Consider the following 24,461-nt stretch of genomic DNA (forward strand, 5'->3'; position numbering starts at 1 on the left):
TTGTTTACCACCTAAAATGTCATAGAGTTGCACAGAGGTTTAGCTACACAATTCCCAAATAAAAGGCAATTGGAAATTATGTGGCTAAAATCACATATAAAGGTGCTTTGAAAATTTAATGTTTAACATTCACTTTTTTCTTTTAGTATTAAATCCTCTTTAGTTTCTAGAAACTTTATGGCTAAACCATTACTGCTAGCATGCCCTTATGAAAATGTATTATTAATGGTTGTGCCAAATATTTCTTACACACTGTCACTACATTTTGGGAATCCTATTTATGTACTTTAAAGAAGAGATGGTCCTGTGAGTTGCAAAGTTTGAATTTGGACTCAAAATGAAATTTCCCCCAGAATCTGGGAAGGAGGGGAGGGAGTGGGACCTGGGGGTTTCGCTCCACCCATTTCAGAGATGATAGCCAATTCTGTGAAGTGAGGACCAGAACTTACTCAAAATTCAAGGTTTTCAGATCTGGAGTTCTGATTTTTTCCATCTTTAGTTTAAGTAGAATTGCCCGGTAAGTATTCAAATTATATTAAAAGTATGTATTGACATGAGATGTTTTTCACATAGTTCACGAATATAAAGATATTTTAAGAGGAGCATATTTAGTAAATGACAATACACTAGTTTGATAGTGTAGTGATAAAACCCTTTTACAGTTAGATTAGACATATTTTGGGCCAAACTTGCTTGCATATTTGGTACCACTATTCAATATACTGCTTTACCCAACGTAGTTATAGAATACTTACCCCAAGGGTCTTAAACTCAATTTACCTTAGGGCCAGTGCCAGTCCTCAAATCCTCCTAGTGGGCCAATGTCACTGAGGATGGTGTTCAGAAAAAAAAACATTTATATTATATTTTTTTATTTTGAATTTCTTAGAAATAATAAAACTGTCATACAACTTTATACAGTTGTTCTCCTGCCAGAGAGTTTTTAATATTTGCCAGACACCTGGCTGTACTTCAGTTCTGTCAGTTTGTTGATGTTTGGCCTAAGTGACAGAGCAGTTGAAACCTTCAGGATTACAGCAAGGTGTGCATCAGATAGTTGTGTTCAGTGTTTTGATTTGTTTATATTCATTGTGGAAAAAAGTGATGCTGCCTCCATGGCTGAATCTGCCTGGCAATTAATGATGCTAACTCTGCCCAGCGACTAGTGATGGGTATCGCTGTCCGTCTCCCCCAGCCAATGGGAGCTGCGCGGGGCAGCGCCTGCAGCATATGGAACTGGCAGCGTGGCTGCATGGGTCTCAACCTAAATGGGGAGGTTCTTGGGCCACAGATGGCCCGCAGGCCGGGACTTTGAGACCCCTGACTTACACAAAGCCAATACTGGTGCTACAATACAAAACATTTCCTTTGGGTAAACAGTGTGTAAAAACTCTTTGTTATACAATATTGAGCTTCCTGGTCCAAAGACTTTGTCTAGTTCAATAGGAGGGCTTTTAATGAAGCCAAGTTATAAGACTAATATTATAATAGCTAACATATCACTGTATTAAAATTCCACCTTAAGTAGTCTGTTTTTCTTTCGGTTCTGTTACACAGATCTTATGGTTCTAGAGAAAAGAGTTTTTTAATAGGTGTTGAATAGAGCAACTGTTATGCTTTCATTGCTGGACAATTCATTATTTTAATTTATGTAGACAAATTGAAGGAAGTACTAAGAAGAGCAGCAAAATGTTTAAGGAACTGGACAAATTGATTTACAGAGAAAAATTAAAAGAAATGTATATGGTTTGGCTAAATGATTCTAAAGGGGGACAAACTTACAAATACTTCAGATTAAAGAGTAAAAACTTCAGAGAAAAAGAGGAATTTCTCATGGACAAAGAGATATAAGTAAGAGCAATGGGATGAATTTTATAAAAGGAATATTTGAGCAACATAATATGAGAACTTGCTGACAGTGAAATTTATTTGATTGTGCCACAGATTCTCAATGGAAGTAGTACAAGGCCCTATTTCTTAAGAGACTGGCATTAGGAAATATATTCTAGAGCAATCATGATTTGGCAAGAAGATAGATTCTGTAGGAACTTTCCATCTCTAAAGTCTGTTTCTTAGTGATAAATCAAGAGTGAATGTAGCAGCTAATTGTTGTTGTTGTTTATGGCTTAAGACTTTAATGTGGTGCATTTCTCAATGCCATGACATCAGGATGAATTTCTCCTGATGACTCAAAGAATATTCTACGAAAAGAAAGGAAGCTGAACTGTTATTAATTCTAGAAATATCCCATTTCTTGAGATCTGTTTGTTACTGCTTGGGTCTCTTCGTATACTTTTGGCCCATGTTGTCAAGTACTCTTGCAGAATTTTTATTCGTTAATTTAGATTGTTAGTCTTATTGTCACATTCTTAAGATGCTGCTTTTTAGTCTTCAAATATTGGGGGGGAAGATGGGAGGTGAAGGTTTCTAGTAGAAGTAAACTCGGTTAATTAAAAGTAATTGGAGCTCTCTCAATTTGAAATAGCTAAACATCCACATTCTCTTGCTTCATAATTTCTACTCTTTACACAGTAGGTCTGAAAGTCATTGGACTGAGGTGGGATGAAAAGAAATAGCATATAAAGAGGCAAAAATTCTTTGTGAATGTATCTGCATGTACAATAAATATGATGCTTAATGTGTGTACTATATCAGAGTTTGCAACAGATTCTCTAAAACTTCATTCTAGCTCCACCTATGATCCCTGTAGTTCCACATGTGGCTCTTTAGAGGAGATTACTTGTTAATGTAATCCCACTTACCATACAACGGGCACACTATAAAAGTTTTACTAATTCTACTGATATTCACCATTATGTGTATTAGATATAGAATAACTCTCAAACCAGTAAAATCTTCGAAAATTGGTAGTAACGTTAAATGTAACTATAGTAAATGCACCGGTTTCATTTTTTTAAAATGAATCTGAGCTGAAAACCTATTGGTCTGAGCAAATTAAAATGGGAGAGATTACAAAATCCTTCAAAAATAGCATATGTATGCATATATATCCTTTAAAATTAGTAGTATTATGTGCTGGAATGTTACCATAGCTTCGGCTTTCATGTAATATATGTACATTCAGAAAAATACATGTTTTTAAAAATTCTTTATCACACTGTCTGATTAAAAGTCTAACAGTTTATATTATGAATATGTTGATAGTATATTGAGATTTATTTTGAGAGAGAGGATGAATCAGGTAATTTTTAATTGTCAATGTAGGTTTGTAAATTGAAATTCTAAAGCTGAACAGACAAAGAGAGCCCACAACATTAACCTGCTCTACTTTTCCAGCTGCAACCTTAATATTTTAAAATATATTTTAATCTCTTAAAAAATACAGTGCTTAAATTGCACCAAATAGCCATCTGACATTTGCCTGTCAATGTGTATTTATTCGAAAAATTGCCATTATGACACACTTTCTTTCTTGCAGTTTCTTCAATAGCTAAAATGTTTCACATTGAGATAATGAAAATAAAGCTGTGGTAGTTTGATCAGTTTGTAAAAAGCAAACAGTAATTTGCACTTAATGCTATCCCATGGATTAGGTGCAATACCTTTAAAAAAATCTAACATATTGTAGAATTACGTGAATTGCATGATTAAAGATTTATTTACACAGTTTTTGCTCAGTGTATTTGCACTGTTTGGGTTCATTTTTAAAGAGACCAATTTACCTGACTTGAATTGAAGAGAATTAATACAGCATGTGCTATATCAGCATGGTAACACACAAGAGAGAACCTAGAAAAAATAGTTTATTTTATTGTGTCTCTCTTTATTAATGTCGACCTTCTCCTGTGGTAATCAGTGGAAGCTGGAAGAAGAATGAATGTTAGTAGAATGACCTTTCAGGAAACAAGTCACCCGGAAATGACCATAAGTTGGCCAGTCAACTTTCACATCTTTTTTTTTCCCTTTCCCTCCTCCCCTCCAGTTTTTGGTAACACTGACATCCAAAGAACTTACTGTTGAGACACTAATGTTTCCTACTGCCTCTCTAACTTGTTATATTACTTTTTGAATAGAGTATGTAGGTGTCAGGAAAGGTAGCTATGACAAAATGTCATTAAGGTGACATAGTGTAAATTAATACAGTTAATGGAGGTACTCCTGACTGACTCATTGACCCAATATGAGGCGGTTGTGGAATTAATGGATGCCAGGGGATCAACCATTTAGGAAAAAAAGAAAGAAAGAAAGGAATAGCAGCTTAAAATCTTGAAGTGAATTATATTAGAAAAGTGAAAACGTCTGTGTTGGATTTGATTTTACTAGTAGGCCATAAAATGGTATACTCTTAGCAAAATATGTTAAACTGAAATGTCAGATTTGATGCAAGTGGTATACAATTATGATAGTATTAATAGTGGTCTTCTGTCACTCCAAGACATACTTTTAAAGTTTAATTCCTAAGCACCTCAGCTTTGTCACATGCTAGTAAATTAGAAAATGTGTTTGGGGATGTTTTCTCATACAAAGACACAAGGCATATAATGCTATTAAATATACCTCGGGGTTTTAGTATAGCTATTAAAATGAACCAGAGATCACATTTCTTCCTTCATAGCTTTACTGCATCATTCTTCATTTGAGAAAATCTAAGCTACTAGAGCTGCTTACAAGGTAGCTGGCTATTAAGTGATAGAAAGCTAACCTGTCTTATTAGATGTGTGAATGAAAGAGAGCAGAGGAGGTTACCAGTTTCTGAGATGTCAAAGCATACTAGATAGAAATGACCTCAAATAGATTTAGACCACTAGAATCCCTAGTTTTATTAACTCTTTGAGCACTAGTCAGGGCCGGCGCTTCCATTTAGGTGACCTAGGCAATCTTCTAGGGCACCAGGATTACTGGGGGGGCGGCATTTTGCCGGGGGGGCGGCAGGCGGCTCCGGTGGACCTGCCACAGGCGTGCCTGCGGACGGTCCACTGGTCCCGCGGCTCCGATGGACCTCCCGCAGGCACTTCTGCGGCAGCTCCACCATAGCCACGGGACCAGTGGACCCTCCGCAGGAACGCCTGCAGCAGGTCCACCAGAGCCGCGGGAGCAGCACGTGAGGCGCCAAAATGGCCGTGCACCTAGGCCGCCAAAAACACTGGTGTCGGTCCTGGCACTAGATATTTATTTTGGTATGAAGTAATTGACAGATTATGCCATCTGAAAAATTTGTTTGGATCCTTTTACCTGTTTGGCAATAGTCAAGAAGTCTGTAACTATCCTGCATATGTTAGTCTATGCAAAAGTATACTTCAGTTGAACAAAATACAATAAAGGATATATTTGTAAAGGAAATCCATAGGTATATAGATACTTTTAATATGTCCATTTTTATTTAATATCTATGATTTGTGAATGTTTTCCCCTTCATTGCCCCATTTGATACCTACAAGCTGGTATAGGTGTTAGGGAACCTTTTTGTGTTACAGTATATCACGTTTACCATTTCATCCTGATCTATATAGGCTCATGTACTGTTTGAAGCTGCTGTTGTTTAGGAAGAAAATACTTTTAGATTTGGCTCTCATCAACATTTTATTCTATATTGGTGGCTTTTCTGAAAAGATCAACTTCTTAAACAATGGCCACTTTGAACAGTGAGAAACTTCATAGCTTGGATTGAAGCAATCTGTTTACAGAAAGCATCAACAGACAACAGAGCCGTGGAGGCCAACTTTTGGTAGATACACCGTTGCTGATCTGCCAGATGCTTTTGACTGGTATTCCAAGATACTTTAAACATGAACTTCTTCACCAGTGCTCCCTTTCTACTGGGCAGAAATTGGGGTTTGTAGCAGTCCATTAATTGATGGAAAATTACAGAATCCATACAAATGAATGAGAAGCAGGAGATACTGTTGGTTTAGCTAAGGTTTTAGCGTTCCATCTAAAGCCCCTTGAAATCAATGAAAATGCTTGTATTTAGTTTATTTCTGGGTGATATATATTTGACAAAATGTAACAGGGCTCAATAGGTCCAAACCATGTGATTGTAAAGTTTGATATGCACATCTTGGAAATAATCTGCTTCCAATATCCACATGTAATAAACTAAAAGGGTATATCCTGGTCTGACACTGGACAACTCAAGTAGATAGTATTCTGTACTACCACCTGCGAGACTTAGGTTTAGTTACTCCTCTCCTGATCTCCATCCTAGCAGATTAGGGCATGTCCTTCAGAGTGATGTGCTCACCTTAATTGAATGGTATACTTTTGCTTTCTGGCTCCAAATGGAGTTTCTGTCTAGTCCTCAACAAGCAGAATTATAATCTCAAATGGAGAAAGACAGTTAAGCTTTTTACCAAGTATGACAATTAAAAGCTCAAGTTGAATGTGTACAATTTAACATGGAAGAACATGTATTAAAATGGAACATATGATTGGTCCTGAAATAAAAATTCAAAAGTTTCTTTGAGTTCCAAGTTGTTCTCTCCTGTATTTACAGAGATTAAAACTATTTAGAAATGTGGGAAGAAGCATTTGATAAATTTAGCTAGGTTTTATCTTTAGCTGCCAACAATATAGAAAGTAATTATCACAAAGGATAGAAGACTTTAGAATATGTCTAGTATCCAAATAACAAAGAACTGGACTGAAGTGTAACAAATATTGCCTCTGTGTTTAAAAAAGATGTTAGGCGTGACTTTGGGAATTACAGACCAGACTTTTCTATCAGGAAAGTTGGTTAAAGCATTTAAAAATGAAATTATAAAATATATAAATGAACATGATATGATATGGACGTTTGTAAAGGAAAATCCCTTTGCCAGTTGTACAGCAGCATTACATTTGTAAAGGAAAATTTTACCTCTGTAATCTACTAGAATTCTATAACCATGTCAACAAAATAGTGATCAGAGGAAAACCAGGTAGCATTCATTTGGCCTTTCAAAGAGCCTTTGATAAAGTTCCCCAGAAGATGCCTTGAAGGAACTAATGGTCATATGGTGAGAGGTAAAATATTGTCCTAAATTAGAAACTGATGAAGAGGTAAAAAACACATGAGTAGGAATAAATGGTCAGTTTTCAAAATGGCAGAAAGTTAAGAGTGGGATGCCTCAGGATAGTGGTCATGAAAGCAAACAAAATAATGAATAGGAATGAAAGTAATTCTGGAAATATCATACTGTTTTCACATACATGGATATTATTCCCTGACCTGAAATACTATGACCAGTCCGCTCACCTTGTTTCAAAAAAGGATTATCAGGAATACAAGGTGTTTAAAGATGAACAACAAAAAAGGATTAGCAGCCTGGAGAGACTGACATATGAAGAAAGATTAAAAGACTGGTACTGCTTAGTTTCCAGAGAAGATAAATAACAGAGGTCATGCTAAATGACTACAAAATAATAAATTGTATAAAGGGTAAATAAGATGCTCCTGTTGACCCTTTCTCACCCTACAGGGACAAAGAGACATTGAATTAATGTGAATGGCATTACATTTTAAATTGGTAATTTATTAATATATAATTGCTTGGAACTCTTTGCCACAAGGTATCATTGAGGGCCAGATGTTAGTAGAGTTCAAAAAGAGATTAGACATTTATTTGGATAATGCAAAATGTACAGTTACATCAGCTGCAAGAGTTTCCCAATCTGGCTCTATGACTGAGAAACTGCAGAGACTATGTGTCGTCTTATATGTTAATAGAACAGCCAGCTTTATAAAAATGTTATAGCTGGTCAAAGCATCAGCAATATGCACTGGATGGATTTTGTTCAAAATTTAAATGAAGATTTTTTTTAAAATTAGAAGTCAGTTTTTCCATTGTTGTATTCCATTTCATTTTAATTATTTTGAGATGACATACTTTCACCACTCTGAGGCCAGCAGGCATCTGGAGGACCTCTGAGGACTGTGATTTGCACTGCAGCATGTGTTGCTTTGCAGCAACTCATTAGTCCGCAGTTAGGAGTGGTTTTGCTGAGCTCTGGAAAGATAATCAGGCCCCGTGCTGTCCCTGTGAGAATGGACAAATAGGGTTTCTTGAAGAATCTAAGAAGTGATGGGATGAGAGTCAGAAGGAGAATGGACAATTTGTTTTCAACCATATCAGAATGAATTTTTAGAAAACTTTTCAAGTAAACAAATTAGAGATGGTAATATAACAAGTTAGGATTCCCAGCCAAATAGTCTGTGTTTAACCCAATACGATATTCAGGGTTTGTATCTTTTTTACGTTATTTGTTTTACTTTTAAATGTATGAAATATTTCTTCAAAATGTTATTGTTTTATGTAGTTACAAGCTATATAATGAGCATAACGCATGTTCAGGCATGTCTCATTTAATTACTATTTTACATTGGCTAAATATTAATTAATGTTGTGGTTTTTAGTTTAATTTGAATCATACTGTTTTTCATACAGCATGAATGGTATAAGAGAACCAAATAAGTTGTTCCGCTAAAAATACCTAAAATTTTTATGTAAATATTCATATATTTGTTTTTAATGATAAAACTTGAAAGTGCCTTCTGTGCTTTAACTGCTCTAGTCTCTGTAGAGTTGCGGATCAGATTTAATTAGAGACTTTAGTGTCTGCAGTGATTTTTTTATGCTCTGTGTGTTTGCAGCCTTTGAAAAGACCACAAAGAGATTAAGGTTTCAGGTGCTGTGTCATCAGTTTTGATCATGTTACACAACAGAATGCCCTAATGCTTTTAATAATGTAATTTAGTGAATTTAATCCCTATATAGATATTAGAGAAAAGATGGTGGGGTTTAAAGCTGTAGCTTTTTCTATTATTGCAATTCAGCACCAGCTGCTTCCATAATATGCACCTACAAATTGAGATATTTATGGTGTCAAAATCATTGAATTTCAGCTTAGGACCTCCTTCAAACTGTGATAAACTTCACAGTGGGCACTACCTAAATATTAATACCAGCTTAGATTTGCTTCCTGTTTACTGAGCTTTCATAATTCAAGTTGCATGTATTTAAATTTTAAAGACATTTTGCCATTCTGACAGCTTCCTGTCCATATTTGAATGTTGCTGACTACAGAAAAGTCCACTCACCTGAAACTGTTTTTGTTTATCATCATGTGCCATCTTTTTATCCATAAAATTGTGTTATATATGTTAATGCAATAGATAATATAAAAAAAAAGCAAAGAAACATTAGGACTAAAATATAACCTTCTTTTCCATTAAGATTTCACAGGTTCTTCCCTTTTAAAATAGTTTTGTTAAACAGAATTGGAAGATCTCTGATTACTTTCTAACATATTTAATTTAACAAAGGGTGAGAAGGTAGTGCTCTTCCTAACTCATATCATTTATTGAAACAAGATTGAGGAAGACAAAAACTGTTCAATATATTATAATAAAATGTCTGCTCAAAGTTAAGTACAAGAAAAAATATTATAAAAATTCTTCCTTAAACATCTTTTGTCCACAGAAATATAAATAATGCAAGTATGATTTTGTGCAAATGGGGAAGATTGTTTTTCTTATATGGTTATTGAAAATTTTAAGTATCATGCAGCTGTTCTATACATATGCAAGGTAACACATTATGCTTTCTCTCTGGCAGGAGTTAATTCCAGAGTTTTACTACCTACCAGAGATGTTTGTCAACAGTAACGGATATAATCTAGGTGTCAGAGAGGATGAAGTTGTTGTAAATGATGTTGAGCTTCCCCCATGGGCAAAGAAGCCCGAAGACTTTGTCCGGATCAACAGGATGGTAAGAGGGATTTTAGTTAAGCTTTAGTAACAAGTTCAGTGTTTTAACAAGCTAACATATCACTGGCTTTTCACCTCTGCAGAATTAGAGTTAAAATGCAAGAAGAAAAAGTCTAGGAGGAGTTTTCATTCAGCTCTTATTTAATAGGACTCTTTATTGTACAATGATTTTTCTTTAATGAGGACCAATAATGGAATTGTAAATTCGGTTATTTGCTCTCTGAGGAGAAAGCAATTTGATGGGCCTCAGTTGGACAGTGTAAAATATTCTGAAGAATTAAGAGCCCAGTCCTGCAAAATACTGAACATTTGCTGCAAATAAACACAATGGGAGTTTGCAGGAAGTACTCAGCTCCTTGCATGATTGGACGCTGTTCAGTTTCCATTCAAAAGGAATTAATTGTTTATGCAGGAATACTGAGCTACTGTGCCAAGTACTATATTTTCTGAACGAGTTTTGCAAAAGTACCCTTCCATCACAAATCACTACCAAGTGTGCAGAATTGTAGCTATGAAACACCATAAAGTGTACTTTTTTACATAAATAAAATATTTTTCAGTAAATTAACATACTTTCAATGGAAAAGATATAGCAGTTTTAAGAGGAGACTGTTTATTCTTCTCTGTTTTCAGCCATGGTATTTCACCTTCTGGGTATCTATCAAATGATGTTGGTAACAAAGTGGCTTGATTAGTAGTATTAATATGTGTATTTACGCTTTTTCATGAAATAATAATAGAATTTTAGTGGTGCATATTCAGTAGTGTTTTTCACTACCTAGATCTGTATTTTCTCTGATCACATGATCAACACTTGTTTATACTTTGCAAGGCTGTTCATAATAAACCAAGCTTTCGAAAGGTAATCTGACCTTCGACGCACATTTTCTCCTAGAATTAAAATCTGTGTTAAGTAAAATTATTCATATTTATTTCATCTGCCTACATTAGCAGATTTTCTTACATATGTTACTATTTGTTAATGATAAAATGAATAATATGATGTATATTTTTAACATTTTTAGAAAAAGGAAAGTATTTCATACACTATATCACAGTTCTCAACAACTTAATTCCTGACTATTTTCCTGAAATGGATCTGAATCAAAATACCCACTACTTACCTGTGCCTACAGATTCCCTCAATATATGCGTACCCAAGAGGTCTATCTGCTTGGAGACCATTTCCTAAAACACCTTTTAGGAGGAATGCCACTCATCAACTTATCGATTTACCAGTGCTGCAATTTAATTCCTAGAAATGTATTTTTTAGGGAGCAGTGCTTCTGGGATTCACATAAATACAGCTCTCCTAAAGTTCAAAAGAATAACTGAATATTAAAACACCTGCCCTATTTTATAACAAAACACCAGACACATATGAAAGAGGACAGTCCTGCACTGTTAGGGAGACACTAAATGGTATTTTCCTTCTAAAATATCTGACTGTGAATTTTTTGTTTTACAGACATTTTTATTTCAACAGTCTTTATAAAACTTAATAGTTACCACAGACAATGGCAATATATGGGTTGCTGCAATCTTAATCTCATCAAAGTCAAGAAGAGTGTTACTGTTGACTTCAATGAGAGTAGCAGCAACTCTGTTTTCTTTGATTCCTTACTGAAAGAAAATAACAAACTACCACCTTTTGGAGAAAATAATTAAATACACACATTATTCAATTCCTACATGAAATTTTAGAAATAATTTTTTTCTTTTATATTAAAATCTGTGTCTCATTTTATATGTTTAAAGGTGTAAAATTTTAAATGGGGAACAAAGACAATATGTGATGAGAAACAGATTGAATGTATGCATGATGTGCTAATCTGTGATTTCTATGCTGCCATTTTGTTTCTGCTTTTGGAAAAATATCTTAAGGGGTTCTCTCTGTAGAGATATTGTGCTATTAATGGTTGTTGGAGAAAACAGCTGTTTGCATGAATTTAAAGTATGGTATTTTTGCCATTTACAGTGCTATGCATTTAATGTAGGATTGGAGCTAAAAGTTGGAAACACCCTTCCGAATGATAGGCTTGCAGAGGAAAAAAAATGAACTCTGTACATCCATAGGTATGCTCAGACTACTAGATAGGCTAATTTTAGGATTCATGGGTTAGTTGAATTAGAGACTTAAATTGATTGAATACTTATCAGACTCTTAAATCCAAGAATTATCCAATTCACATATCATCCTAACCTACCTGTCTACCTTGATTTTAGCATCCTACTGTTTTTATCCAATTCTTGATGGGAGATATTTTCTGGATGACGTTTATTCATCCCAACATCTATTCTACAATGAGTGGTTTAATAGCTGTTAAATATTAAGTCCAGTCCTCCACAAATCCATACAGTTTTTCAGATAGCAGGCCACCAGCCCTTCCTCATCCTTATTTGGCAATAGCATGGCAGGAAATAGTCTTGGATTGCCAATGCTAATGGAGAAGAGTCTTTAGTCAGCCTAGGTTTCTCAAGCCCCAATATATACAGTTCAGTTAACCAGAAGTAGCAGGACAGCATATTAATGAAATTTACAAATAATACTAAATTGGGAGATGTAAGAAAAGAATAAAAAGGGGGATAGAGAAGTTTGAATAATGGGCAGAAAATACATTTGACATTCATCTTGAAAGGAATAAATAGATATTGAATAGGTAGAAAAAAATCTGATAAGTAGCAATGCCAAAAGGGAGTTGGGGGTGATAATGAACAGTAAATTTGATATGCAATTCCGAGCCCTGTATATGGAATCATTACACATAGAGCACTTAGATATTCCCTTTATATGACTCTGGTGAGACTGCACCTGGAATGCTGCATTCATTTCTGGGCAACTAGAAGACAGAAGGATATTGACAAATTAGAGCGAGTTCAGAGAAGAGACACAACGTGAATGAGGGTGGGACTATTTAAAGATAATGTGGAGTTTTTTAGTTTTTTTTTTTTAAGTTAAATGTGTGTAGTGAGCTAACTAATAGTTAAGGCAGGGAAAACATCTGTAAAAATGGTATAAACACCAAGGAATTTGGAATAATAGGATTGAGCTTAGAAAGGAAAAAAAGCAGATGGATTTATCAGAAAAACTTGATATTGAGATCTATTAGATTATGGAATAGATTTCTAATGTCCCTATCACTTGGCACTTATAAAACTGGATTAGATAGTGTACAAGAAAATGTACTGTAGAAAACATATCTGAACTGTGAGAGGAGTGGAAGGAGATGCCCTAATGGATCGTACCCATCTTTATTGTCTGATTCTACGTGTATTTGTACTGTTCAGCAGATTTATTATTCAAATTGCCCATCTCCGGCCCAAAACTTTGACTTGTCTTACAAAAATCTGTCTAAAGAAAAATATAGCATGAGGGTGGTACCAATATCTCTAAAATGAGGTAAGTTTGCCCCAAGAGCTGGAATTTGTTCAGCAGGCTTTGCAAAATGTGTACTGTACAGATTTACAGGGAAGCCACAGAAATCTGGAGGCTATTTCAAGATACTATGATTCTGATCCAGAGCCCATTTAAGTCAATGGGGAGTCTTTCCATTATGTTGGATTGATCCTTATGTGATACCACAAACCATGATGTGGGTATTCAGTACCTTCTGGTTGACAGCATTATAGATATTCATATACATTTTGCTTATCATAGCCATATATAAATTATAATTCTATGTATGTGGACAGAAACTCTTAGTTGCAACTTGCTTATGCATTCATAGACTTTTAAAATAAATAGAAATAAACAAATCAAGAATTTCAGCGTTACGCACAGAATTTGACTTAGAGAGATGGCTAACATCTAATCTATTGGTTAATAGGCTTTTTAGAATTGGGAAATAAGGGGGCTTTGTAGGGTTTTTTCATATTTACTAAATATGTGCACTGTGATGGAAATGGCTTTCTGTTGAAAGAAATGCCCAGGGCTGCCCAGAGGGGAGGGCAAGTGGGGCAATTTGCCCCGGGCCCCACAGGAGCCCTGCAAGCCCTGGCCCAGCGGCAGTCCTGGTCTTTGGCCAGCATTTCAGCATCGGGGAGCCCTTCAGTTGCTCCAGGTGTTCAGTGGCATTTCGGCAGCAGGGGGCCCTTCAATTGCTCCGGGTCTTCGGCAGTGGGGGGCCCTTCAGTGCTGCCGAAGACCCGGAGCGAGTGAAGGGCCCCCTGCCGCTGAAATGCGGCCGAACACCCGGACCGCCACCGGGTGAGTAGAAGTGCCTCAGGTCCCCCGCTTTGCCCCAGGCCCCCCGAATCCTCTGGGCGGCCCTGGAAATGCCATGAAACTTGTGAAAATTGGTCTAATTAGAAAGCTTGGAAAAGTGATTGTCAGGTTACTTTTAAGAGCTGTTGTGGTACATTCTAAAAGCACTCGATTTATACATCAGGGATTGTTGTACCAGTTTAATTTATCCATACATAGCTAGACTGATTACTACTGACTTACTCATGAAACATTAATAAAGCATTGTGTTCAATGCTAACATGATTATGGTCTGACCTCAGTGATGTCACAGAGGACAGAAGCAGTAAGTGTCCCTGATAACATTACCCTAATGCTGGGTTCATCAATCATAATCTACCATTTAAAAAAAAAAAAAAAAAACTTCCACAGATGTGCATCTGTAGTCTTACTCAGCCTCTCAATCCCAGCAGACTTCTGGCAGTTCTGAGAGCCAGAAATAGAACATATTCAGCCAGTAAGTCAGGCATGTTAAATTGAGGCAAAGAACTCTACTGTGAAACAGTGAAACAAAGCCTTTTTAATAAGCATTTCGTAGTTTAAAAACAAAAGATGTGATCTGCTGTAATTTACATTAATTATAATGATATTTTGATGGTTGAACATGTATGTATTATATTACAAATTATAGTGTTGCATAAAATGCACTTTCTATAAACGACATTTTTAGAAAGACCACTCAGTTTCTGGTTTTTGTAATTCATATTTTGTTACTGTTCTATGTTTGTTATTAAGGATGAATATTCATCCTTTGTGTAGAATACACAATTTTTTGCTAGTATTTACATTTCTGAATCATTTCATGACTACTCAGAAGCTTGGGTATTATTTCATGGTTAACAAACCTTTAATATATAAGTTGAAACCTTAGTGCGCTCGGGTTTTGGTAGATAGAGTGGTTCAGTGCCTATTTTTCATCTCTTGAGAGTAGATGACAATATTTTGCACTGAGTAAATAGAACATGAAAAAATTTCATTTTGCTGTGTTGGTAATTTTTTGACATTTTGTATTATTGTAAGGATTCTTATTTAACACAAAATAAACACATCTAATTCTGAGTGATTTAAATCTAAGTATGACAGCTGCAGTTGCACACAATTATTATTGAGAAAACACATTTTACATAGCAAAAGAAGCCTAATTAACCTTACTATATAGAGAAACCTATTCAGGAAACATCCTCCTGTGGAAAAAGATGACCCCAAAATATCCCAAATGCATTGAATACAATTCTGCTCAACCATTATTAGACAATCACCTTCCTTAAACAACCAATTATTTTCAAACTGCAGTATGTTTCATGTTTTAAGGCCAAAGAAGAAGAGGTTATTGTAGTAATCAAGACAGGAAATGTCTGGGGTCTGAACCTAGAGTGTTATCTGTGTTGAAGAGAGAAAAGTTTGGATCTTAGAAATGTTGACTAGGAGGAATCAGCACAATTTGTAAAGCATTTGGATGTGCCATCTGTCATAACATTTTTCCCAGATCTGGACCTTAGCGTCCAAAATATGGGTGTTAGCATGAAAACCTCCAAGCTTAGTTACCAGCTTGGACCTGGTAAAGCTGCCACCAGCCAGGAATCTATACAGTGCCTGGCGCACTGTGGTCTCCCCAAAACCTTCCCTGGGGGACCCCAAGACTCAGATGCCTTGAGTCTCACAACAAAGGGGAATAAACCATCTCCCTTCCCCCTCCTCCCCTCCAGGTGTACCCTCCCTGGGTTCCTGGAGAGATATACAGAAGCAAGCTCCGTGAATCTAAACAGAGGGACTCCACCCTCCCTATTTCCAGTCCTGGAAAACACAAGTACCGAGAAAGCTAATCTCTCCTCTTCCTCCCTCACCCAGAGGGTATGCAAAGTCAGGCTAGTAAATCTAACACAAAGAGATTTTCCCCCTGACTTCTTCCTCCCACCAATTCCCTGGTGAGCTGCAGACTCAGTTCCCTGGAGTCCCCACTAAAGAAAAACTCCAACAGGTCTTAAAAAGAAAGCTTTATATAAAAAGAAAGAAAAGGACATAAAAATGGTCTCTCTGTATTAAGGTGACAAATACAGGGTCAATTGCTTAAGAGAAAAAAGTGAATAAACAGCCTTATCCAAAAAGAATACAATTTAAACATTCCAGCAACTACACACATGTAAATACAAAAGAAAACAATATAAACCTATGGTCTTCCTATCTTTGTACTTACAACTTGGAAACAGAAGATTAGAAAGCTGGAGATAGAAAAATCACTCTGATAGGCGAGAGGGTCAGACACAAGACAAAGAACAAAGAACTCACACCCAAACTTCCCTCCATCCAGATTTGAAAAAGTCTTGTTTCCTGATTGGTCCTCTGGTCAGGTGTTTCAGGTTACTGGTGTTACCCCTTTACAGGTAAAAGAACATTAACCCTTAGCCATCTGTTTATGACACCATCTTTAAAACAAAACAAAAAAATCATTTTACCAAAAAAAACAAAACGTGAAGGAAAAAATGTGACTGGGTGGTAGAATGTTTCCATTTGAAGATGAAGCTTCCATCATATGTAGCAGAGCCCCAAACAAATTTAATTCTAGACCTCCCTCAAATAAAATAAAGATATTTTATTACTGTTGTGTGTGTTATGTTACAATTGTTCCTGGAAATTAATGGTTACATTAACACAGAAAATTCCGTTACCCTGTTTTCCCTACATTATTTCACATATCCTTCAGGAAACTGACACACACATTGTTGGTATTTCATAAGTAGTGATTTTTCAAAAAAGAAAAGGTTGTGGGTTTTGTAGACCAAATTAGGGAAAAGGAGTCTGTGTCATGAATAGTATTAGTAAAGGTATAGTACAAAGAGAGGTAGACAAACAGGACATCAAAACTGACAGTCGAAAAAGTCATACCTATGCCAAATCCAGATTGTAAAATGTTGAAAGGATATCTGAGGTTTCCAAAGGATACCTCTGTTGCCTTGTCACAGTCATTTCAATAATCTGTACCAAAAAGGGAAGACTGTAGTCAGGGCAATAACTGGTAAAATTGTCAGAGTCAATAGTACATTTGAGGAGCAAGGCCCTAACATCTGCTTGTTCAAGGAAAATTGAGACCCTGCCCTCCCATAGGACCCAGTACTTCCCCACTTGATTATATTAGACAGGAATACAGGTTGAAGTTGCCACACAGCATCTCTAGAATTTCACTGAGGAAAACTGGACAGAATTCTGCCTTGCATTGTCCCTTCCAGATATTGATCTGCCACCACAAAAATATCTAAATGAGCTACGCATGCAAATGCTGACTCTTAGGGCACAGAAGTCCCAGTATTCTTCACCCTGAAAATGTAATGGATATGGAATTAATCTCTACTCATACTTTTCTAACTTAAAGGTATTAGTAATAAAGCTGAATTTTTTCTTTTTTTTTTCTTTTTTTTGGGGGGGGGTTGGGTTTTTTTGGGAAAAAATAGTCTATTTGTCAAAAAATCCAGTTTCAGTTTGATCACAGTATTTGTGTGTTCGGGTCAAACTCAGCAAATAGTTTCATCAGAATAAAAAAAGATGGGGAGGAGACATAATTCTGAAAACACCTAACAATGTTTCATTAAAAAATTTAGCTATTTTGGATCAACAGAAATTTTTGTTTCTAATTTTTCAGGTTAGCCACCAAACCAAAAAAATCAGTGTTTTGCCCATCTCTAACTAGTAGTAGAATTATATTATTATAATTCAAATTTATATAAGGTGTTGTAATGTAGGGACACAGGTATATCCAATGCCAATAATGTTAGGAATTGTTTGAAAACTTACAGTCCTTTGGGAACTCTAAAGTCTCTAATTCAAAATAATGAAAGATTCAAGTCCTCACAAATCTCCCACAAGCTCCTGCCACATTTAGTCATACAGTACTTCAATGGGATTTTTCACATACTCAGTATAATAACTATAGTTGCTGAATTTTAAAAAAGCAGACAAAAGATATGAAATTCTATTATTAAAAAGAAGCTCGTGTGCTTTTTAGAATAGAGAAATTATTAAAGAACAGTTAATCCATGTGAAAATATGACTGCATCAAAACTGCCAGTGTTAGTAAGACTTACTCTGGAATGATGAGCTGCTGAGTAAGTACTGGCCATGTGAGTTAAAACATACACAATCAACTCTTCCAGCAGTGGTGGGGGAGGAAAAAATATTAGAGATGGTGATATGTCAGATATGCTTATTTGGCCCAGTCCTTTCCGTTTTATAGTGCTACTGTCCCCTTTTTAAACAGCCTCTGCTGCATTTTCAGACCCTGCCAATTCCCCTGAGATGATCACAGGGGCTTTGGAACAATTTGTACTGAACAAAATTGTAAACCCTGTATATGATGGAAGCCACTTCAACCTGCTGCGCCTCCAGCACTCCTAGTTTCAGTACCCCAGGATAATCAGCTTACTGTGAATAAAACAGACTCCTAGTATCACTATTTTGTTATTAAATAAGGAAAGTGCAGATACAGACACACCACAATCTTTTTGCAAAATGTAAATATGTAGAACTAGCAAATGGAAAAGAGGTAGGGAAATACGTGATTGAAATAAAATTACACAAAAAAAAGTTAAATGAATGTTATTTATGTTGTGAAGTCAAGCACTCAGACATTATGAAATGCCAGTTTTATGGATGTCTGCGCAACCTTCATTTTGTCCTATTGTGCATCCGTCCTGTGCACTGAGTGAGGCAAGGGACCTGTGGAAAAAATAGTGTGTTATCATACTGCTTACAAACAAGCAGACAGAATTAAGGTCGCACAGACAATCTGATTTTTGAGTACTTTACTTTGCAGCCTAAATAACATTCTTTTAATGTATTTTTCTGTCACTTCCTAGGATTTTTTTTTCTTCAAATGAAAGAGGTAAAAATAAAATTCTCTTGTTTAGCTGCATCACATCTTACATCATTAGCTTGGTTTGAACCCTGAACTTTCTGCATTGCAGCACATACTTCTACAACATGAGCTCCAGGACTAAGTACGTTAACTGGTTGCAGTAGAAGGTGTTAAAACCTGTATTCTGTTAAAACAAAGCTCATTTATGCTTAATATGATACAGAAGTTATTAAAGAACAACTCATCCACATGAAAATAGTATCTCTTCAAAACTGCCATTGTCAGGAAGACTTGATTTAGAATGCTGAACTGGTAGGGCGAAGTGCTGGGTTGGAGGAACTGGGGCCACCTCTCTCTCCTTTTCCCCCTCCCCAGGAGATGGGGGAGCTTCTGCCCCATGTGGTGCACCAGAGGGGAGATGGGCTATTAGAGCCATGTTCTGAGTTTGTGGGGTGGTGAGGGAGAGGCTGGCCCAGGTTTCTTCCCTTCCCCCTGCTATAGCTGCTCTGGCCACTGCAGTTTGTGGTGGTGGGGCTGCTGCAACTGGTTTGACAGAAGCACAAGCACTGTAGTTCAGAATGTTTGTGTTCAGTTCTCATTTTGTAGCCTGCCACCATTTCCATGAGAGAAGAGAAGTGATGATTTTCAAAAGTTTCTCTCTCAGTAAAATGTGAATAAAATTTCTTAGGACAGACAAAAGGCAATTCTCCAGCCCAGAAACAGTCCCCCTGCTGAATATTAACCCACAGCAGGTTAGACACCTGTTAGGTTAAGAAAGGGTGGTTAGGCTTTAATATCGCAACTCATTATGTAAGCTTGTGGCAAATGTCCAGCATAGGTACTCCATATGGCACACATACAGTTATCAGATAAAACTAATTGGTAAAAGATTTAAAGGAGCAGAGTAAAGGGGGCTTCGGGCTCCTTTGAGTGGTACATCAGGGAATATAAGAATGGCCATTCTCGGTCAGATCAATGGTCCATCTAGCCCAGTATCCTGTCTTCCGACAGCGGCCAATGCCAGGTACATCAGAGGAAATGAACAGAGCAGGTAATCATCGAGTGATCTATCCCTTGTCATCCATTCCCTTCTTCTGGCAGTCAGGGGCTACGGGCACCCAGAGTATAGGGTTGCATCCCTGACCATCTTGGATAATAGCCGTTGGTGGGCCTATCCTCCATGAACTTAACTAATTCTTTTTAAAACCCATTATAGTTTTGACCTTCACAACATCCTCTGGCAACTAGTTCCATGGCTAGACTGTGCATTGTGTGAAGAAATGCTTCCTTATCTTTGTTTGAAACCTGCTGCCTATTAATTTCATTGGGTGACCCCTACTTCTTGTGTTATGTGAAGGAGTAAATAACACTTCCTTATTCACTTTCTCCACACCAGTCAGGATTTTATAGATCTCTACCTTATCTCCCCACTTTTCCAAGCTGAAAATTCCCAATCTTTTTAATCGCCCTTCATATGGAAGCAGTTCCATACCCTTAATCATTTTTGTTGCTCGTCTCTGTACCTTTTTCAATTCTAATATATCTTTTATGAGATGGGGTGACAGGAACCGCATGCAGTATTCAAGGTGTGAATGTACCATGAATTTATATAGTGGCATCACGATATTTTATGCCTTATTATCTATCTCTTTCCTAATGGTTACTAGTATTCCATTAGCTTTTTTTCACTGCACATTGAGTGGATGTTTTCAGGGGACTATCCACAATGACTCCAAGATCTCTTCCTTGAGCAGTAACAGCTAATTTAGATCCAATCATTTTGTGTATATAGTTGGGATTATGTTTTCCGATGTGACTTACTTTGCATTTACCAACGTTGAATTTCATCTACCATTTTCTTCCCCAGTCACCCAGTTCTGTGAGATCCCATTGTAACTCTTTGCAATCTGCTTTGGACTTAGCTATTTTGAGTAATTTTGTATTGTCTTCAAATTTTGCCGCCTCAGTGTTTACCCCTTTTCCCAGAACATTTATGAATATGTTGAACAGCACTGGACCCAGTACAGATCCCTGGGGGACACCACTATTTACCTCTCTCCATTCTGAAAACTGACCATTTATTCCTACTCTTTCTTTCCTATCTTTTAACCAGTTACCAACCCCTGAGAGAACCTTCCCTCTTATTCCATGACTGCTTATTTTGCTTAAGAGCCTTTGGTGAGGGACCTTGTCAATGGCTTTCTGAAAATCTAAATACATTTTAGCCACTGAATCTCCTTTGTCCACATGGTTGTTTACCCCCTCAAAGAATTCTAGTAGACTGGTGAGGCATGATTTCCCTTTACAAAAACCATGTTGACTATTTCCCAACAAATTATGTTCATCTATGTGTCTGATAATTCTGTTCTTTACTGTAGTTTCAACCATTTGCCTGGTACTGAAGTTAGGCTTACTGGCCTGTAAATGCCAGAATCACCTCTGGAGCCTTTTTTAAAAATCGGTGTCACATTAGCTATCCTCCAGTCATCTGGTATAGAGGTTGTTTGAGATGATAGGTTACATCCCACAATTGGTAGTTCTGCAATTTCGTATTTAGTTCCTTCAGAACTTTTGGGTGAATACCATCTGTTTCTAGTGATATACAGTATTACTGTTTGTTTTATCATTTTTTCTAAAACCTCCTCTATTGACTCCTCAGTCTTGGACAGTTCCTCAGATTTGTCACCTAAAAGAAATGGCTCAGATATGGAAATGTCCCTCACCCTCTGCAGTGAAGACCGATGCAAAGAATTCATTTAGTTTCTCCGCAATGGCCTCGTCTTCCTTGAGTGCTCCTTTAGCACCTCTATCATCCAGTGGCCTCAGTGATTGTTTGACAGGCTTCCTGCTTCTGATGTACTTAAAAAATTCAACCACTCCTCTTTTATAGCATCCCTATCTCTCATAAGGGAGGGAAGTGGTGGAAGGGTCCCAACAGCAGGATGGGTGGCACCAGGATTGGAAAGAGGGAGGGCTGACAGCAGCCACTTGAGTATATAGAAATGTATGTGGAATTACCTGCACTGTGCACTTTTATCTTCTGAGTACTCCCAGATTTTTAAGAATAAATTTGTGGCCTAATTAAAACCACATCTGGTGCTTCCTGTCTTTTTTCCGGCATAGCCAGGCAAAGGAAAATGTTAAGCAACCTAAATATAGGGGGTTGCTGCCAGCTCCCCCTATAATTAGTGATTAACTGAAAACCTGATTTAAGTGGTTATGTTGATGCTGGTTTTATTTTCAAGAAATTAAAGATGATTATAGGTTATTTAGAAGTGCTAATTTAAGAGCCTAATTCCTTTACTCCAGATAAGTAAATATCTTCATTTTAAAGCTAGCCAGACACATTCAGCCAGATAATGACACAATTCATTGAGTTGCAGTTGTATATTAAAAAATTATTTAATGTGGCTATACTAACGTTGCATCTGGAGAAGCTGGGCCTAAAACTATGTTCTTGCCCTCTACATTATTTTCTTCTTCCGAAGATCCTTTAGGTTCATATTCTGTATATGGAATAAGGAATAAAATATTCAAAATATTCAGCAAAAAGGAATAAAACATAATACAGTGAAAAACATCCTATCCTCAGGCCACTTTCAGATTATCAGCATAAATCAGTGCAGCATTTAATGTATCGACAGCCTTACCACAATCGTTTATATTTCTAACTGCTCTAGAGCTCCATATCTAGGTTTGGGCAGAGAGAGAGAATGTATAGTGCCAACATGGAGCACAACACTCATCATGAGACAGATGTGCTTGCTTGAATAAAAGAACCACTACCTTTGTCACATCGCTAATAATGTTAATTCCCATGTCTCCAGAGCTAACAAGAAGTTGCTTCAGGTCAATGGGTCTCCAATACCCAAGCAAAGTTTCTAGCACAGGATTTCTTGACCTGGACCAGAGCTATGACATTGCACAAAAGGTTCCCAAGCACCAAATGACAGTAGCTATGTTTGTTCAAACCATGGCCCATTCTGGCATCAACCACTCTTTCACATATAAGCTTGTTGAGCTTTATAGTATTACTTTCACTTTCCTTTTGCATTTAACCTATGTTTTGGCAGTTTTGGTAACGGATAACAATTTCGTAAGACTATGTCTATTAGCATTCTTGGCAAGGACAAACCAATAGCCTTTACTGGAGCTACAGTAGTGAATATAGACCACATATATAACAAAGAAGAATGGTTATGAACTGGATCGTCAGATCCAAATCTCCAAAAACTGTCCAGTTCTGGATTTTGTGGCTCAGGCACACAGTTGCCAATTTTTGTTGGACCTGTTCCTGGAGGTTTCCTCACATGACATACTATTTAGTTAAAGATTAATTCCTGGAGACTCCAGGGCAATCCTGGAGGGTTGGCAACCATACCAAGGCATGTTCTCATAAGATGGGCCTGAAACAGAGCACTTGATCTGAATTTTGTAGAAGTTTGCATCTGTATCCAAACTTAACATTCTTCATTGAGTTCTATGTGTATTCCACATGTGTGCATGCCATGTGTGCAAGTCTGGAAATTCTAGCAAGCAATGTCTGTTGGCCTGCACATGCACTGTAATTCACCTCATGCTCCAGACCGAGGGCGTAAGAGGCAATGCAGGCCAACACCTCTCCAGTTCCTTCTTACTCCCATATCGCCTGACTCAGAATCCCTGCATCCACACATTTCTCCAGCTTTTATTATTATTACTCGCTAAACAAATTTGTAAATAGTTTATTGTACATATTAGCATATTAGTTAAAGTTTTAGTATAATTAATATAGATAGTTTTTCTCCCCATACCGGGGACTTGGGCATTCTGCCAGCAACACCCAGCCAACCTCCTGTGTAAACCGCGAAGGATCAGAGGCCTCTGTTTTCAGCCATCTCTGCTGCCATGAACTCTTCCTGTTTCCAGCCGCTTGCTAAGGGCTGCTTTTTGATGTCATGGTCAAGATCCACCCACCAATATTGGTGACATCCAGTATACCCATATTATTCTGAGGGATGCCCTTCAGGTTTTGCACACAGTTGGGACTCCATAATGACAGACCGTTGGGTCTTATAAATTATCCATCAAGGATACTACATAGAGTTTCTTTCCCTCCCTCCATCCATGCAAACTTCCTTCCTGGATCCCCTTCAGGGATCACTGTCATAAGATGATTCTTCGCCAGGAGGCAGACTCCGTTCTCTTGTGAGTGGCAATAGAGTGAATGACACCTCAATATCAAGGAAGAGGTTTCTATTCCCCTTACTTCTTGGTCCCCCAAAAAGACAGAGACCTCTTCTGGACCTTGAACAATGGAACATTTTATTCAAAAGTCAAAGTTCAGGATGGTTATACTAGTATTGACGATACCAAACTATAACTCCAAGGATGCACCATGGCAGGATATCCAAATTGAAATATTTCACTTTCTGACTGTTTTTGACAAAAAAAAAATCAAAATTTTGACAGAAGGGAGGCAACTATTACAAAACCATTTGTTTAATTGAAACAATTTTCCCCCAAAAAATAATTTTACTGGAAAATTTGTGACCAGTCGTAGTAATGGTATAACAAATCCATTAATGTAATCTTTTAATGCTTACATACACACTAAGAACCTGTAGAAGAGAACTGTGTATGTTTGCAGATAGTAACCAGTGGGCAAGCAAGATAAGTGGTTTGCT

At 37.0% G+C, this 24,461-nt stretch overlaps 1 protein-coding gene across 1 annotated transcript in view; it reads left to right on the forward strand.

Moving 5' to 3' along the window:
- NBEA (neurobeachin) overlaps window positions 1-24,461 on the forward strand; it is an 853,790-nt gene that overhangs the window by 766,591 nt on the left and 62,738 nt on the right. Inside the window, 1 exon segment of the mRNA XM_030563353.1 lies at window positions 9,555-9,707. Within this exon segment, the coding sequence (XP_030419213.1) occupies window positions 9,555-9,707 (153 nt within the window).

The sequence above is a fragment of the Gopherus evgoodei genome, chromosome 1, assembly GCF_007399415.2.
Source record: "Gopherus evgoodei ecotype Sinaloan lineage chromosome 1, rGopEvg1_v1.p, whole genome shotgun sequence".
In the NCBI taxonomy this organism is placed as follows: domain Eukaryota; kingdom Metazoa; phylum Chordata; order Testudines; family Testudinidae; genus Gopherus; species Gopherus evgoodei.